This window comes from Lontra canadensis, unplaced genomic scaffold (assembly GCF_010015895.1).
Source record: "Lontra canadensis isolate GAN:19392208 unplaced genomic scaffold, GSC_riverotter_1.0 scaffold188, whole genome shotgun sequence".
In the NCBI taxonomy this organism is placed as follows: Eukaryota; Metazoa; Chordata; class Mammalia; order Carnivora; family Mustelidae; genus Lontra; species Lontra canadensis.
Genome location: NW_022631182.1, coordinates 70,623 through 88,323, shown reverse-complemented (window position 1 = coordinate 88,323; position 17,701 = coordinate 70,623). Strand labels below are relative to the sequence as shown.

At 41.3% G+C, this 17,701-nt stretch overlaps 1 protein-coding gene across 1 annotated transcript in view; it reads right to left on the bottom strand.

Annotated features, from left to right (window-relative positions):
- XRCC5 (X-ray repair cross complementing 5) overlaps nt 1-17,701 on the bottom strand; it is an 88,954-nt gene that overhangs the window by 26,814 nt on the left and 44,439 nt on the right. The window contains exons 15-16 of the mRNA XM_032847459.1: nt 14,601-14,694; nt 12,427-12,496 (exon numbers count right to left, since the gene is read on the bottom strand). Of these exons, the coding sequence (XP_032703350.1) occupies nt 12,427-12,496; nt 14,601-14,694 (164 nt within the window). The remainder of the gene's footprint in view (nt 1-12,426; nt 12,497-14,600; nt 14,695-17,701) is intronic.

Here is a 17,701-nt window from a genome sequence, read left to right as displayed (position 1 = left end):
TAAAGTAAATTAATTCCTCTCATGAAGCAGAGGATTATGAAACACAAACATAATCTTGTGATAAATGTATCTAAGTTTTGGGTTTTTTTTTTTAAGTCCAATACCTGAAGACTTTTATTTAAAATATACGCCATTACCTGAATTGACAATATTTTCTTCAATGGTACTCTGAAGAAATTCACTTGGGTCTCCAGATTTTTGTTTAGCTAGGGTCAGGTAAAAATTATAGAGGTCTTACCAGTCCATAAGGTCTCAAGGGGAATAACTTTCAATACTCAAAACATCATGGAGAACAATTAGACAGAAAATCAATAAGAATATAGATGTGAATAAACTATCATCTAAACTCACCTGACTGACATTTGCAGAACCCTCGACAGTAAAATAAAATTTTTTTTTTTTTTGGAATATACATTATTTTAAAGGGCATATGGAACATTTGTCAGAACAAAGTATAGGTTAAGCCATGAAACAAGTCCCAATATATTTAAAAGGGTTGAACCCATTCAAACTATGTCTTACAACAGAATTAAAATAAAAATCGGTAACAGAAAGAAATATTTCAGGTAACAGAAAGAAATACCTTCCAGTATCTGCAAAGTAAACACTCTTCTAAATAATCCAAGGTCAAAGAGGTAATTGCAAAAGAAATAAGAAAGCATTTGAACTAAGTGACGATAAAAACATGATGTATCACAATTTACGATGTGCCGCTAAAGAACTGGTCAGAGGGAAATGTATGGCTTTCAATGCCTACATTAAAAAAGAAATGAGGTTTCAAATCAATAATCTAAGCTTCTACTTTAAGAAACTAGAAGAAGAGGATCAAATTAAATCCAAAGTGAGCAGAAGGAAGGGAATAAAAAGGACAAGAGCAGAAATCCATGAAATAAAAATAAAATAATGGAAAAAAGTCAATAAGAGCAGAAGTTAGGATCTTCTACAAAACATAGGCAAAACCATAAACCTTTACTCAGATTGACCATGAAAAAGAAAAGATACAAGACACTAAAATCAAGAATAAAAGAAGGGAAATCACTATCAGCCCACAGAATTTAAGAGAAAAATAATACGAACAATGTGAGGCCAATAAATTAAACAACTTAAATGAAATGGACAAATTCTTGTAAGGACATAAATTACTACAACCGACTTAAACAGAATGGAAGATCTGACCAAGCCTATAATGTGTAAAATAACCAAGTATTAGAAAGTGTCCCACGAAGAACCCTGGCCTAGGTTTCACTGGCAGATTCTATCAAATATTTAAAAAAGAAATAGTATTAATCTTGAAGGGAAGTAAGAATACTTCTCAACTCATTCTATAAGGCCTATATTCCTCTGATATTGAGGCCAAAGATGTTGCAAGAAAGGAAAACTATAGAAAAGTATCCTTCGTGGACATATATACAAAAATCCTTACACAGTATCAGCAAAATGAATTCAGGAACATACAAGAAAAATTATACACCATGATGGACTGTAATTTATCCTCACATGCAAGGCTGGTTTAACAACTGCAAATCAGTGAATATAACACAGCATATTAATAGAAGAATCAAACACAACGTAATCATCTCTATATAGAAAATGCATAAAAAAAAATGCATCTGACAAAATTCCACATGCATTTGTAATGAAAACTCTCAACCAACTAGGAATGAGAAAAGAAAATCTTCAATGATAAAGGAACTGAGAAAAACCAGAACATCATATTAATGGTAAAGAGAAAAGCTTTCCCCTTAAGACGAGGAACAAGGATAATCACTTTTATAATTCTATGCTTGTTGGCTATTCCAGCCAATACAATCAAGAAAAAGAGTGTTAAGGCACACAAATTAGAAAATAAAAAATAAAACTGCCTTTATTTGCAGACAGCACCATCTGCATGTAGAAAATTCAGAGTACAGGGCACCTGGCTGGCTCAGTCAGTTAAGTGTCTGCCTTAGGCTCAGGTCATGATTCCAGGGTCCTGGGATCAAGCCCTGTGTTGGGCTCCCTGCTTGGCAGGGAGTCTGCTTCTCCCTCTCCCTGTGCCACTCCTCCTGCTTGTGCTCTATCTCTCTCTCCACCCCCCCCCAAATAAATACATAAAATCTTTTAGAAAATTCAGAGTATATAAAAATAATTAGAAATATTAAACAAGTTAATAAGATTGCAGGATATAAGATCAATACACAAAATCAAAATTCCTATATATTGGCAACAAACAATCCAAAAAATAACTTTACAAAATTCCAACCACAATAGCATTAAAAAGAATAAAATACTCACAAAAATTTAACAAAAGAAGTGCAGGACTTGTGCACTAAAAATTACAAAACACTATGGAGAGAAAGTAAATAAAAACCTAAATAAATGGGAAAATATCCTATGCTCATGGGTTTAAAAATTCAATATTGTTAAGATGGAAATCCTCCTTTAACTATTCTATATGCTCAATGCAATCCCTATTAACACCCAGTGGACTTTTTTCTGTAAATTAAAAAGTTGAATCTAAAATTTACATGGAAATGCAAAGGACCTAGATTAGTCAAAATAATTTTAGGAAAAAATAAAATTGAAAGACATATTATAGTATATCAGTGCTTACTATAAAGCTGAAGTAAGTAAAATAATGTATCAGTGAAGAACAGACATAGATCAGTGTAAGAGAATTGAAGAGTACAGAAATAAAAGGATGGTCTTTCCAATAAATGATATGCTGGGACAACTGGTTACCCTATGAAAAACAATGAATCTAGGACACTCACCCTCATAATCATTTACAAAAATCAACTCAAAATGGATTATAGACCCAAAACTTTCAGAAGAAAATCTGTATGACTTGGCTAGGCAAAGATTTCTTACATAAGACTACAAAATGATAACCCATAAAAGAAAAAATGATAATCAAGAAAATAAAAATTAAGAACTTTATACTTCAAAAGACACCACTGAAAAGATAAATCACAGGCTGCAGAAAATATTTGCAAAACACATATCTGACAAAGGACCTGTATCCAGAATATATATAGAATTCTCTATATCTAGATAAGAAAATTGAATTAAGAAATGGGGAAGAGATTCAGATAGACATTTCACCAGCGGAAATAAGACATATGAATGGCCAATAACCATCTGAAAAAAGGTCAGCATCATTAGTATTTAAGAAACTGCAAAAAAAAACCCCACACAGGGATGCCAAGACATCGCCACCACAATAGCTATAATTGAAAAAACAACACAAGTGTCACCAAAGATATGGAGAAAGTGGAACTCTCATTCACTGCTGCTGAGATGTTAAGTGGTAAAGCTGTCTGAAAGGAGTTTGGCTATTTCTTAAAAAGCTAAACATAAACTTCACAGCAATTCCACTCTCACCTAAGAAAAACAATAAAATACAAACACTTGTAATTTTCATAGCATTATTTATAATAGCTAAAACCTGGAAACTATCCAAAAATACCCATCAATTAGTGAACTGATAAACATAATGTGGCACATCCGTAAAACAGAGTATTATTCAGCAATAAGAAGAAATCAATTACTCAGGATGCCTGGGTCGTTCAGTTGGTTAAGCGTCTGCCTTTGGCTCAGGTCATGATCCCAGGGTCCTAGATCGAGCCCTGCATTGGGCTCCCTGCTCGTGGGGGAGCCTGCTTCTCCCTCTGCCACTGCCCCTGCTTGTGTTCCCTCTTTCTCTCAAATAAATAAAATCTTAAAAAAAAAAAAAATCAATTACTGATACATGCTTCATCAACAAACTTCAAAAACATGCTAAGTAAAAGAAGCCACATGCAAAAGACTGCAGATTGAGTCATGCCATTTATGTGAAATTTCCAGAAAAGGTAAACCTATAGAAACAGAAGTGGTGACCTGGGGTGGTGATAGGAAAAAAGAATGGACTACAGATGGTCAGACCTTTCTGGGGTGAGGGAAAATTTTTAACTGGATCGTGGTGATGATTACATAACTTTGTAAGTTTACAAAAGATCACTGAGTAGCACACAGAATTAGTGGAGAGACTTGTGGAGATCTACCACAGATGGAAAGGAGTCTTCACTATGTTTCCATGATAGAATAACTGCTGAAGCTCAGACGGTGAATTTTATCCTCAGTGCCCCAAGGAAACACTATTAGATTCCAAGGGCAAGGGAACTGTCAAAAAGATCGCTCCCAAGAGAAATGGCTTCTGACTCCAATGGCCTACAAAGGCTATCCTCAGTGTTTCAGTTGCATCTCATCACCACTGAAAGACATGAGATAAATTATAGGATTTCAGCAGTTTAATCTGACAAAGGAAATGAAAATGGGCCTGTAGCAGTCAGCTCTGGCTGCCATAAGAAAACACCACGGGCTAAGGAGGCTTCAATGTAAGAAATTTATTTCCTCCCAGGTCTGGAGGCCAGTGCTAACATGGCCAGGTTTGGGTGACGGCTCTCTTCCTGGCTTGCAGTCAGTCACCTTCTCACTATATCCTCAGATGGCAGAGAGAAAAGACAGGAAGAGAAGAGAGAAGAAAAAAGCATAAACCTGATGTCTCTTCTTAGAAGGTCTTCAATACCATTGTAAGGAGGGATCCCCCCTCATGCCATCTGAACCCATGACCTCTTCTAAGGGCCCCAAATCCAATATTATCACATTAAGGGTTAGGGCTTTAATGTATGAACCTTGGGAAGACACAGTTCAGTCTATAACAGGACCTTTAATCACTATTCACTAAAGATTTTTCTCCAACTGTCCATAACAAACCACAAAAGATTAAAAAAAAAAAAAAAAAAGCTGGGGCGCCTGGGTGGCTTAGTCAGTTAAGCATCTGCCTTCGGCTCAGGTCATGATTCCAGGGTCCTGGGATGGAGTCCCGCATCAGGCTCCCTGCTCACGGGGGGGGGGGGGGGGGGACCTCCTCCCCCCCCTTCGCCATACCCCCCTACTTGTGCTCTTATTCTCCGTGAAATAAAAAAGCAAAATCTTAAAAAGAAAAAAGGAAAAAATTGTTAAAAAAAAAAAAGAAGAAAAAAAAGTTAACTATTCTCTTTTGCCCAAAGGCATCCATGCTGACAATATCCTCAAGCCCTCCTGAAACTGTGCTCCACATCTAAACAAACTCCCTTCCTTTTTCTAGCCTAAAAAACAAGCCATTTTTAAAACTTTCATGCAGGCGTGCCTAACAGACAGGACTAACTGTATCAAATTATACTTGCCACTTCTTTCTGTGTCAGCGTATTTTTTGCCTTGGGCTTGCAATTTGAAAGGGGAGGGCCCAAACACTTTTATTGCATTGAAGTGGGACTCCAAGCTGTTTCTAGGCTCCTCTTAACACATTTCAGCTGATTAGTGACTATTTTAACAAAAGCCTAACATCCTTTCCTAAACATCTTAATTGGTTAAGAGCTTCTGTTGTTTGCCACGAGCAGTCACTTTAAGTCATTGATTAAAGCAGTTTGCACATCAGCACAATCTGAAATCAGTTTCCTTCTTTTCAAACAGCTGGGCGTAGGAAGCAATCTTGAGGACAGCCCAATTCAAGGAGAACCAAGTGCAACGCCCTGCGTGACGGTCACGCACCACGCAAGCAAGAGGCTCAGAACGTATAGGAGGTTGAGGGCAAGAGCCCAAGAGCCCTAAGGAAGTACTTGCCCTGCTCCCTGCCTCCCACATCGCGCTCATGAGCACGCAGCGCCAGCCAGCTGGAGAACATACCCTTTCTGGGAAGCACCCGTCACTGCTCCGAGCCCGAGCGGAGCCGCCTGTGAGCACCCTCCTCGCAGCCCAGCAGGCCCGGGTCATCGCCGCAAGCCGACGGGTCCCACGTTCAGTGGGGCTTCAGACTAGGCTCTGCTCTTCTGGGGGCTCTGACGTGGGGAGAGTGCTCATGTGAGTTCCCCATTTTCAGCCAGAGGGAAAAATACCCTTTCCATGTTTAACACAAAAAGGAGGAAAAAACCACCCAGCAGGTTGAAGGCAAGAACTTCTGCCTGACAGCAGAGAACCAACCGCTGGAGGCGGGGCGCTGCGGCAGAGCGCATCTGGACTCCCTGATCGCTCTCAGAAGAATCTCCGCGCTCACTGACAACAGACCCACAGCAAACAGCCTTTTATTTTTGTGCTACCAGTTGGCTCTCTTTCTTAACGGATAGCCAGGCTACATTTTACAAGAACCATACCCTGTAATTAGACATCTTCTGATTCACAGATTGACAGGAACTTGAAAGAATTTTAAAAGCTGAGTAAGGATGGATAGCAGCCTTTTAGGAGCGTTGATGAAAACCGAAAAGATCTGCAGAGTGGTTATGTGTGCATGATGGTCTTTGCTTCCTGTGTCATGTCTTTTTTCTTTCTTCTTTTTGCCTTCATTCAAAGAATTTCATTTTAATTATTTGGTTGACGAGTTTTATGATATTAAAATGTAAACTGCAGGGCAGTGCTGTGCCATTTAATGAAATGCATGCAACCCATGAAGAAGTTTAAGCCATAAGATCCAGTGTCCTCCCCACACGTGCAGTCATCAGTGGAAAGTCAACGACTCCCGGCCTCAGGCCCCCTGCATGAAGATCCACGAGTGAGACCCTCGGGGTCACGGCTGCATAATCATCCTGTCAATTACTCAATTACTAACACACCCTTGCAGGAGGTCTCCTTTATACTTCCAAATAAATGGATCGCTGTTTCCAAATATGACTTGTCATCAATAAATGAGACATAAAATAACCCTAACAGTCAAGTTCCGGGGTTTAACAATTTAAAACCAAATCAGTCAAAAGGGAATCCTGGGAAGAACAAATGGCATATTTAATAAGAAAGATGAAGTATGGACTAAGCCTCTAGGACCCATAATCATGTATTTTCCTCTCTCCTGACTAGATGTGTCACAGCTGTTTTGTGAAAGGACTAAGAAAGTGTGTCACACTGCTAAAAAAATAAGACAGAACTTTATAGGGCTGAAGATGTTTACAATTTCAGTTACTATTTGTATTTCGTATCCTTCTTTCAAGACATTCAAGGTATCCGACAGAACTTATTTTTTTTAATTCACCAGCTCTGTGTAAAACAACAGAAAACGGCTATATTCTTATCTTCCTATGTTTATATGGAAAGAGAAGCTACATAAACCATACCCAAGATTACATTCACACACACACACACACACACACACACACACACACACACCCACCCCCAATGGGAAATTTCTCCTAGATCTCAATTCTTGGGGATCCACAGTTTGGGTTTGCCTCATGGCAGAGTCATTAATGCATGTAAGTAAACAAAACTGAAAAAAATGTCTATTTGGCTTTGATGAATGATGTAATTTTATCATGAACTGTTATCACTTTCTACCCAGTGTTGGTAAATTTTAAGAAACACCCTAGGTGGCTCAGTGGGTTAAACCTCTGCCTTCGGCTCAGGTCATGATCTCAGGGTCCTGGGATCCAGCCCCACATCGGGCTCTCTATTCAGCAGGGAACCTGCTTACCACCCTCTCTCTGCCTGCCTCTCTGCCTACTTGTGATCTCTCTGTCAAATAAATACATAAAATTATTTTAAAAAAGAAAGAAACACCCTTTAACACTTAAGGGATATTGTTTGATAATCAATGAATAAGAGGTAGACGGGAGAACAAAGGCAGAAAGACTTGAGGATGAAAAGTGGTCCAAAGAAAGTGAGACGGAACAGATACAAGAAAAATAATGAAAGGCCTCAGAGCCAGAAAATAAACTGATCATCACCTAAGCAGATGGGTATGTGCACACTCTTGCTCCCTGTGCTAAAATCTAATGGTAAATGTCCATACTGGTACCGCTTAGGATGGCTCTTCTTGACAGGTTTGTTTTTTAAACCACCCATGCTCCTGTGAGCTCAGGTGGGTGGAATGGAGCTCTACCACCCTGTCACTATTCAGAAGCCTAATACAGAACCTACAATTATTTTCTTAAGTGAAATTTTTTCTAAGTTTTTATTTATTTGAGAGTGCGTGCTCGTGCGCGAGAGAGCATGAATGACAGGAGGGACAAAGGAAGAAGCAGACCGCCTGCTGACCAGGGAGCCCTATGGGGAGGGCTCGATCCCAGGACCCTGGGATCATGACCTGAGCCCAAGGCAAACACTCAATCAACTGAGCCACCCTGGCACCCAGAACTTATAATCTAAGTAGCAAAAACAGGGCCCAGGGAACAAAGCCTCATTCCATTCTTTTATCTGTCTCCACAGATCCATATTTCTGATCCATAAGGTCCTCAGAGAACCTATTTTTGACACACCAGGTACATTCAAGCTACTTGTCATAGTATTGCATACTTCGTGCGTAAATCTCAATTCAGACCTATCTCGATCACAGGAATTTAGAGAGTTGAAATAATGTGGCTCTTCCTCCTCCTCTAATTTACTGTCTTTCAACCATTATAGCATTCTTCCTAAGTGAAAGCAGGGAAGGGACAAGGAGTTTGAAATCCATGGTGTTCCTCCAACAGCTGGTGTTGGACTGTTCACATAAAGGGATAACCTGGCTTCAAGGAGTCTCTGAGAACGCTTTGGACTCGGGTTCTTCCAATAAGCCGTAAGTGCAGACTGGAGACATCCATAACCCTAACCCTAACCGGATGAGGGCGCGCATGCAGTTAGGACTACCGTGTGAGAGAAACAAGTCTACTTTCACCACTGAGAAATGATTATTATGCATATGGCTGTGGTCAAGAATTTTTCTCTTATAAAACTGCAGTGACAGAATGGTGCGGTGGGCAGGGTGGGTGAAGGAAAGGGACCAGAAAAAGAAGAGCACCTGAGAATCAAAGACAGCTTACAGAAGCATCAGCAGCCAGAAAGAACACGTTCCCGGGGTTCAGCGTCATCTCTAGGCCAATAAGCTTAAGACAAGAAATATCCCTCACACTGAAAACCAGAAGGTAAGAAATTGTGTAGATGCCTAGTTTTAGACTGCTGGTGTCAAGGGGAGGATCACAACATTCTTGGTATGACTATACTATTAAGCCAGATGGAAAGAAATTATACCCATGTTTCAGTTTATAATAATAGGTGAATGGGTCAAGTTCTAAGGGTAAAACTATCTTACTCTCTGTTACTGATCATGCTTTTGGCAACTGAATTTAAAAAGATCTACTGGAGATGAGAGAAGAGCTTCTCCCTCCCTTGCCCTAGGCACAGATTCCTGGCAGGGACAGAGAAGAACAATACCAGAAAGGTAGCTTGAAGTTTGGAGGACAACTTTGGGCTTTGGGGAAAGTGAGTCTTCACCACAAAGGGCCTTAGTAGAGATGCCCATGCAGAACAAAGGTAGGAGAAGTAATGAACAAATAAAACTTCTGGATCTTGAAGCAAGGCAAGGAAGGATAAAAGGGAAGCCAGGTTAGGACCACAGAACAGAATCGGTTGCTCACAGGTGGGCAGTCTCATTTCCCCACAAGCTCTGCAGAAAGTCCACCTTTGTGAGGTCACTACGGAGCTCTGACTGACCCAGTCCTAGACAGAGGAACAGAGGGACACCATCATCACACCACCAGCAGCGCACCAGGACTCAGTCACATTCAACATAAAAGGTTGGTCTCCTCCTCAGAAGTCCTACCTACAGACACAAGGTTGAAAATACATGACCTTATTATGTCTGAAAAACAACAAAAATGTGTAGGAAAAGAGGACATTAGGAATCAGGAGAAACAGTCGGTTAAATTGAAAAATCCAGTATTTGAAAAAGACATGGATTTGAATCCCTGTGTGATTTTGAGGGGGAAGTTCATTTCTCCTAGTCGTACAGTTTGTCCCCCCAAATGGGGAGAATGCTACCTATTGTAATTTATATGCCCTGTAGGGGTCACCTGCCCTTGTCACTTTCATAAGATTGCTTTGAATTCCCAATTCCACGGCCTGGCGAAACACTGTTTTCTGGACATGTGCGCAAATTCTTAAGAATTTACTCTCTTCATGAGCTCTTCAGACTCTGGTCTCCTATGCTCTCAGGTCCTTTCTCTGCTCTGCCTGAAGTAATTCCAGACCCCAAACTCTTGTCTCTTTACTGGTTTCCCCAAATAGAGCTCTCAAACCAAGGAATCCAGAATTTTATTGACACTGAATACTGGCAGTTATGAGCTGGGAACACACTGCTGAACAGTGTCCTTATATACATTCATTCACTTCCTCTCTACCTTTTCTACTCACCCCTTTCTTTCCTGAACTAGCTCCAGTTTTTCTACTTCTATGATGTTAATAGATTCCCTCTTCTCTGAACCCTAACTGGCCAACCACCAAGCCCAGAGACAGAGGCTTAGCCTCTACCCTAAGCAGTTACCAAAATACTTTTCCAATTAAAAACAAAAAAAAAGACTTTTCTCAGAAAATTCTAGCACCAACTGTTAAAGCTCTACCGTCTTCTCCGCTTGCTCACATGACTGCAAGAGTGCTATGTGGGGTAATGGAGACAAAGAATATAATAGCTCAGCATATGCTATTACATACAGAATATGCTGGCACAATGACTTTAACATAGCAGACACTAGTGGCTGCCTTTACATTCTTGATCATGCCAGATTTAGTCCCTAAAGAGACCACGCCTTTACCAGCCGGAAAGACTAGTCACTTCCAAAGGGAGGACCCCTGCCTTTGGCCGAGGTAATCGACAACATACAATCGAAAGCTAAGAAGGCCTCCATCTTTCTTCAAATACATGATAATCATGATAAACGACAGCTGGCTGACTTCTGACAGTAATGACTGTGCATTCTTCCAAACACAGTCACAATATGCAGCCAAGCAGAAAAAGCACAGGTATGAATGCTGTGAACGCTCCCTTCTATCACCCCATACATGAAAAAAGAGAAATTCTGAAGTACTGTTTCCACCAATCCTCCTCGAAAGCTGTCACTTTAATTTTAGAGCCCATTCATCTACTGAGTTGTAGTTTTGTTTTGTGTTAAACTCAAGAGCTTTTCTCTTATATGGCAGCTTTTAACAGGGCAAAAAGCTCTGTCCCCACCTCAAAACACAAAACACATACTGAGTATCACAGTAACGAAGCTTGTCTTCCTCCGGAAATTCTCAGGGGCTGGCTTGCGGTGTCCCTGCCAAGAGGATGGTCCAGGAGACCGTATGCTCTGGGGCTCAGCTGGTCACGACTACCTTTGGGCAACAGCACAGCAAGCTGAGGCATCTGGCTAGGATTCTTGGAGTCTCAAGTAGTAACCTACACCTATGCTATGCACTGCAGAGATCAAACTAGAAACTGTAGATTTTCCTAGACATTTGGGAGTCATTTCCCCTGCTAAAATGTCAAGAAGCTGGGAGAGAAGTTCTGTGCACACGTTCACATAAACACAGAGAAGGCAGCTCAGACAGGCCTGACCCCGGGTGGCAATAACGAACACAATGTTCTCGTACGCACAAACCCGCAGGATTAGAACTGCCAGTCACCACTCCTTAAAGAGTAAATAAACACAGGAACTGGAACAGTCAAGTGAATGAATGTTGGTCCCAGACCCTCTGTCCTTCTAATATTAGCCCAAGCCTAAATGCAATTCCAGGTTATAATTCATAAAGAGAAAGTGTGAGGATGTAGTCAATTTCAGAAAGATCCAATCTAGTTGCAGCAGCAGAGTGTTCTGGGACTTGTGTAAAGAGGCTCAAACCCTTAGGCCTAGAACAAGAATTATGGGTCACTGAAAAGAGGAAGATATGACACAAAAATGTTTTATTCCAGGGGCACTTGGGTGGCTCAGTCATTTAACCATCAGAATCTGGATTTTGGCTTAGGTCATGACCTCGGGTTGTGGGTTCAAGCCCTGCACTGGGCTCTGTGCTCAGCTCACGGTCCATTTATCCCTCTCCTTCTGCTCTTCCCCCCCTCGCTTTCACTGGCTCTCTCTTTCTCAAATAAATAAATAAATACAAAATATTTTTTTAAAAAATGTTTTATTCCGGGGCACCTGGGTGGCTCAGTGGGTTAAAGCCTCTGCCTTCAGCTCAGGTCATGATCCTGGGGTCCTGGGATCGAGCCCCGCATCGGGCTCTCTGCTCAGTGGGGAGCCTGCTTTCTCCTCTCTCTCTGCCTGCCTCTCTGCCTACTTGTGATCTCTGTCTGTCAAATAAATAAATAAAAATCTTTAAAAAAAAAGTTTTATTCCAAGCTCATTCACAAGACCCCAGAGAACTTCAATGAAGTGGAACCAAAAACTCTAAGGTTCTGGCCTACAGTGTTCTTGATAAAAAGCCCTACAGATTAGCTCTTTCCCTGCTTGGGCAGACCTGTGCTGAGTTCACCCTGTGCTCAGAATGTTGCTCTGATGATCTCACCAGAGACAATCACAAAGGCCCACCAGGAAAGAAACCCGCTATATAAGGTTATCAACAAAAGGCTACATACGCTTCTTAATCTAGATTATAAATCTATCACCCTAATTACATATCTTCCCTTAAATGCAGAGCCAACAGCACAGCACTCACCTTCCTCAAAGCTGGCTTTCTTCTGCCTCACTAGAACACAGAAGTTTTCAGCAGGATTCACACTTCCAACCTAGAACACATGCACGGACAATAAACCCACAGATCACTTCTCTCTCTGGCAGCACCCCAGGCAATGTGAGACGGCTTAATGTAGTAAGTTTGCTCTTATAAAATAAAACCAAAGACAAAAAGAAGGTCCTTTCTATTCATTTCCCTTTCTGGGGTTGTGTTCCAAGCGAGCAGATTCCTGTGGCCAGAGAGCTGCCATCTGTACTTCCACTTACCTCTCTTTCTGGAAGCTGACCTCTTTCCAGAGAGGTCAGAAGTATTACAACCCAAGTCACCAGTCAGCTCAGCTGGAAGGCTTTATGGGACACAACGCTGGTACATCCAGACACCCAACCAATTAGGAAGGGGAGGATTCTAGCGTGTGGGGTCTGTCCAGAATATATTTGCCTCACGGAAGATGACACGAGGAACAACTGCCTGATACTTGGTTTGCTGAAATGCCCTTTTGTGGTGACTGCTGAGGTCTCTTTGGCATTGAAGTTCTGGTAGAACATGCAAACATGTCCAAGCTGCCCATGTCCCCCCAGAATAAAAGCAGATATTGTGTAAAGATTTACCATAGTGCGAGGGGGGAACGTTTCAAAGATGAAACTATGCCACACTATATAGCACTTCCTGATCCTGGTCTTCAATCTTCCAGTCCCAACCTAGAGGCACCTGGATGGCTCAGTCAGTTAAGCAACCCACTCTTGATTTTGGCTCAGGTCATGTTCTCTGGGTTGTGAGATCGGGCCCTATATGAGGCTCCACACTGGGCGTGGAACCTGCTTAAGATTCTCTCTTTCCCTGGGTGCCTGAGTGGCTCAGTCATTAAGTGTCTGCCTTCAGCTCAGGTCATGATCTCAGGGTCCTGGGAATGAGTCCCACATAAATCTCCCTGCTCTGTGGGAAGCCTGCTTCTCCCTCTCCCATTACCCATGCTTGTGTTCCTTCTCTTGCTGTGTCTCTGTCAAATAAATAAAATCTTAAAAAAAAAAAAAAAAAAAAAAAAAAGATTCTCTCCCCCACACCCCCCCTGTCCTACCCTCTCCTTAAAAAAAAAAAAAATCAACAGGGGTGCCTGGGTGGCTCAGTGGGTTAAAGCCTCTGACTCTGGCTCAGGTCATGATCTCAGGGTCCTGTGATCAAGTCCTGCATTGGGCTCTCTGCTCGGCAGGGAACCTGCTTCCTCCTCTCTCCCCCTGCCTGCCTCTCTGCCTACTTGTGATCTCTGTCAAATAAATAAATAAATTCTTAAAACAAAAACAAAAACTTCCAGTCCAAACCTAACAGGCCCAAAGTATTACTCAGTTCACAGGGGAGAAGACGACAGGCTTCTATTATCCATGGTAAACTTTGGTACAAAATGTACTAAAGTTTCCAGGTGGCTCTGGCATAGCAGTCAGAAAAGCTCTCAGAACAACTAAGGTCATGATCTTTTTTCCTTTACTGTAAAACACTGAAATAAAAATCGAAATCATTTTAAGATGTTCAGTTTTCCTGGGAGCCTTTCTTTTTAGGGTGGAAAAAAGGCATGCCCTAATGCTAACTATCCTTCCTAGTGCATTTGGCTAGTAAGGGACAATTTTTAAGATTCACTGATTCAAAATAATGCCACTTAAGAGAAGGCAATATATTCAAGTTCCAAAACCTTCTCACATTAAATAAAGTGTCAAAGGATTCCTGGTTTGGGAAAATCTTAAACTTGTGAAACCTGTTCTGAAGTTATACATCAGAAAAGAAATAGAGGAGTCATGCTCTTAAATTTTACATATTCGGAGAATAAGACTCCTCTCATCAACCTCCACTTCTCCTATCATTTTAACTAAACAGAAAGCTGCAAAGTCAAGCCAACCAAAAATTCTCTCCCGGAAGTGCTACTGCTGAGCTCTTCCAGGCGCTGCGCGCTACACGTGCTCTGCGCACATGCGTCACGGAGCTACTTCTGTAATTCATTCCCTGACAATAAAGGAAGCAGTGTGGCAAGGAGGTACACGATTCATATATTAGAGACACCAGAGAAAGTAAATTACTAAAGGACGAACAAGAATTGCTGCGGTCCTCCTCCCTCCCCCAAGTCCGGACCTTCCAGGAAGGCGGGAGCACCCTGGGGCAGTTCTGCTTACACTGGTGACGCTGCCTTCAGCCAGGCTGGAGACGCTAAAGCCAGCCGCCCCTTCCTCAGTCTTCAGTTTTTTAGAAGTGGGTCCCTCTTCTTGGCTGGAAAAGAAATAAATGGATTTTTTTTTCTCTTAAAACAGACTAAATAATACTAAAACCAGACTTGGTTGACCTGTGAAGTATACATTTATTTTTCAAGGGTCAAAAATCAACAGCCCCGCTTAGTCCTTCTTGACAAGGAGCCTGCCCCCCGCCCACAGGCCCAGAATTTCTGAAGGCCTGCCGGGAGCAGCCCTGGCTCTGCATCACAGAGCCAGAAAAGTCATAATCAGTAGCCGCAGCACAGAGCCCCCTCCAAAGGCGAAGCTACAAGCAAAAGTAAAGGAAACCCGGCATTTCAGGAAGAGACCCGTTTGCCCTTCAGATACCATTTGCTAGCTTCTGTCTCAGAATCGGTATCTATTAGCTTTCCATGGACATGGATGACCTTTGGGTCTAATACCCCATCTTCTCCACCATGTACGCGATAGCTTTATAAGCTTCTACTCGCAGCCGTCAAACCTTACTAGACCATCCCTAATTAAATATGCAAGACCTTGTTCTTAGAGAAGTCCTTAAACTATAAAAAACTACTTTCAAAAAAAGCCTTTTAATTTGTTCTTTTATAGACCTAATTCTGTTTTGGGCAATATGTTAACAGTCCAACAGCATCTGTGTAGTAAGGGAAAGATGATTCCAAGGAACCATATCAAACATCTTGTCTCAAGTAACATGCTGGCTTCTACAGCCTGCCTTAAAGTCAAGAGGAGGACAAATTCATTGCAAAGGAGAAGAAAATCAAATCCAAAGACTCTGCCTATAATCTCCCTTAAGCTGCTGGAACATAGAGATACAAGAATTTTTCTCCCAGACAAATAATCAATCTGGGGCGAAAGCAGCTGTCGAGAAATGGCTGAATGAGAAGGAAAGTTAGCAACCAAGATCTAGTATCTCTAAACATGGTGTGTTTCTGTTCAAAAGCCCAACCTTCAGAGAATGAGCCTTGAAGAGGTTATCCTAAAAACAAAGAAAAATGAGGCATAAGCTGGCTTATTCAATGATATTTCAATAAAGAATCTCTTAGCGTGAGATAAAAGAACTGAAGTAATTGTTATAGCCTCACAAACATGAACTCAAACTTTTATTACTTGACATCTTTCCATTCACCACTTGCCTTTTTCCCTTTGAAAAGTAAAGACAGAAAGATAGAGAGCAGGAAACATGAAAAGGGGTGAGTGATTCAGAATAAGAAATAACCACACAAAGCCTGGACGGCAAAAATGGGAGGAAAAATGCCCAAGCGCAAGGAAGCATGAAATTCCGTCAGAACTGGAGTCCTTTTAAAAAAGTCACGGCCATCTCAGTGAACCTTTGCCAGTTCTTCCCAAGAGACAGACAATGCAGTACTCCTGGATTCAAGTCTCACATTTTCCACTAACCCTGGACCCTTTATGCTGCCCTAAAGGTATCGATTGGTATTTTAATTTTTGTATATCTAGAATATCTAGTCTAGTAAGTGACTCCCCTGGCTGGTCTTCAGTTTGCTCCTCAGAAAAACACTACGATGAAAAGTACCATGAGCATATCGCTACTCATCAACAGTTTCCAAAAATAAAAATCACCTCATACAGCGCTGTTAAGAAGCATTAAATATATAAAAGCTCTACGCTAAGTTCTGTGAGAACACAAGGCTGAATTGCATGAAGAATTTCTTACACCTTCCAAAATATGGTTCTAGTGATGGAAGGACAAAGAGACCTATATACCAATCCTCCAGGACTGGGTAGGTAAAGGCAGTAAGCAGAAAGTAGTGAAAATTTGAATATGGTTAATGTTCTCAAGACTGAACCATTTAACAGCATTATTAGGAATTTAACATATATTAAATGAATAATGTCTCTCTCTAGTGGGAAAGGGCAATGACACTCATCCTAAAATTATCTAAAGAAGCCGAGCTCCAGGAAGGTAGAAATTATCCACGCAAGACCCTAGCAGACATACAAAAGTCAACAGCTGCTGCAACTGGATGTCAGAACCATGGACAATTTACTATTCTTTCTCATTTTATTATTGTCTTTTATAAGTATGTATACATTCTGTAATTCATCTATTGGCCAGACATTTACCTAATAGTTACTATGTGCTGGCCACTATACTAGGCTCCAGATTGTAAATGTGCAAAACGTAATGCCCAACCAACACTTTCAGGAAATTCAGCCAAATAAAAGAGATAAAGATACAAACACGCAATTAACAAACTACTGTGGTAAGCAGCAAGTCCCTCTAAGAGGACGGCTAGTTGCTGTACTGGGCTGGGGGGCATGAGAGGCAGGCTGGGAAGCACTGAGAAAGGAGGATGGGAAATAACAGCAGTCCCCCCTTATCCATGGTCTTGCTCTACCGTTTCGGTTACCCGCAGTCAACTACAGTGTGAAAGCAGATGATCCTCCTTATGACTTATGGTCCAAAGGTCAACAGTGGCCTCAGGCTACGTCACAATGCCTACCTACATCATTCACCTCACTTCATCTCATGCAGGCATTTTATCATCTCACAGCATCACAGGAAAGAGGAGTCAAGAGGGACCACATTCACAGAACCTTTATTACAGTATATTATTATAACTGTTTTCTTTGATTATGATTGCTGTTGATCTCTTGCTGTGCCTAAGTTATAACTTAAACTTTATTGTAATTATGTAATACATATATAGGAAGAAAACTTAGCAAGGATAGGGTTCAGTACCATACATGGTTTCAGGCATCTTCTGGGGGTCTTGTAACATATCCCCCCGTGGATAAGGGGGGACTGCTGTATTTAAATCATGGACACAGAAACTGCAAGGAAAGAAAGTGGATCTCTAGGGAGCTAGACTATGAATAAGTACTTCTTTTCTTGCCGCTTACTAGGTTTTCTCATTTGTGTAACGGAGTTTGATCTTAAGGCAATGCTAATGGAAAGCCACTAAAGCAAAGGTTTTTAATCAGGGGTCCAAAGATAGTGACAAGGAATACGTGAATCACCTGAAATTATATGCAAAATTTAGTATATTAGGTCATTTTCCTGG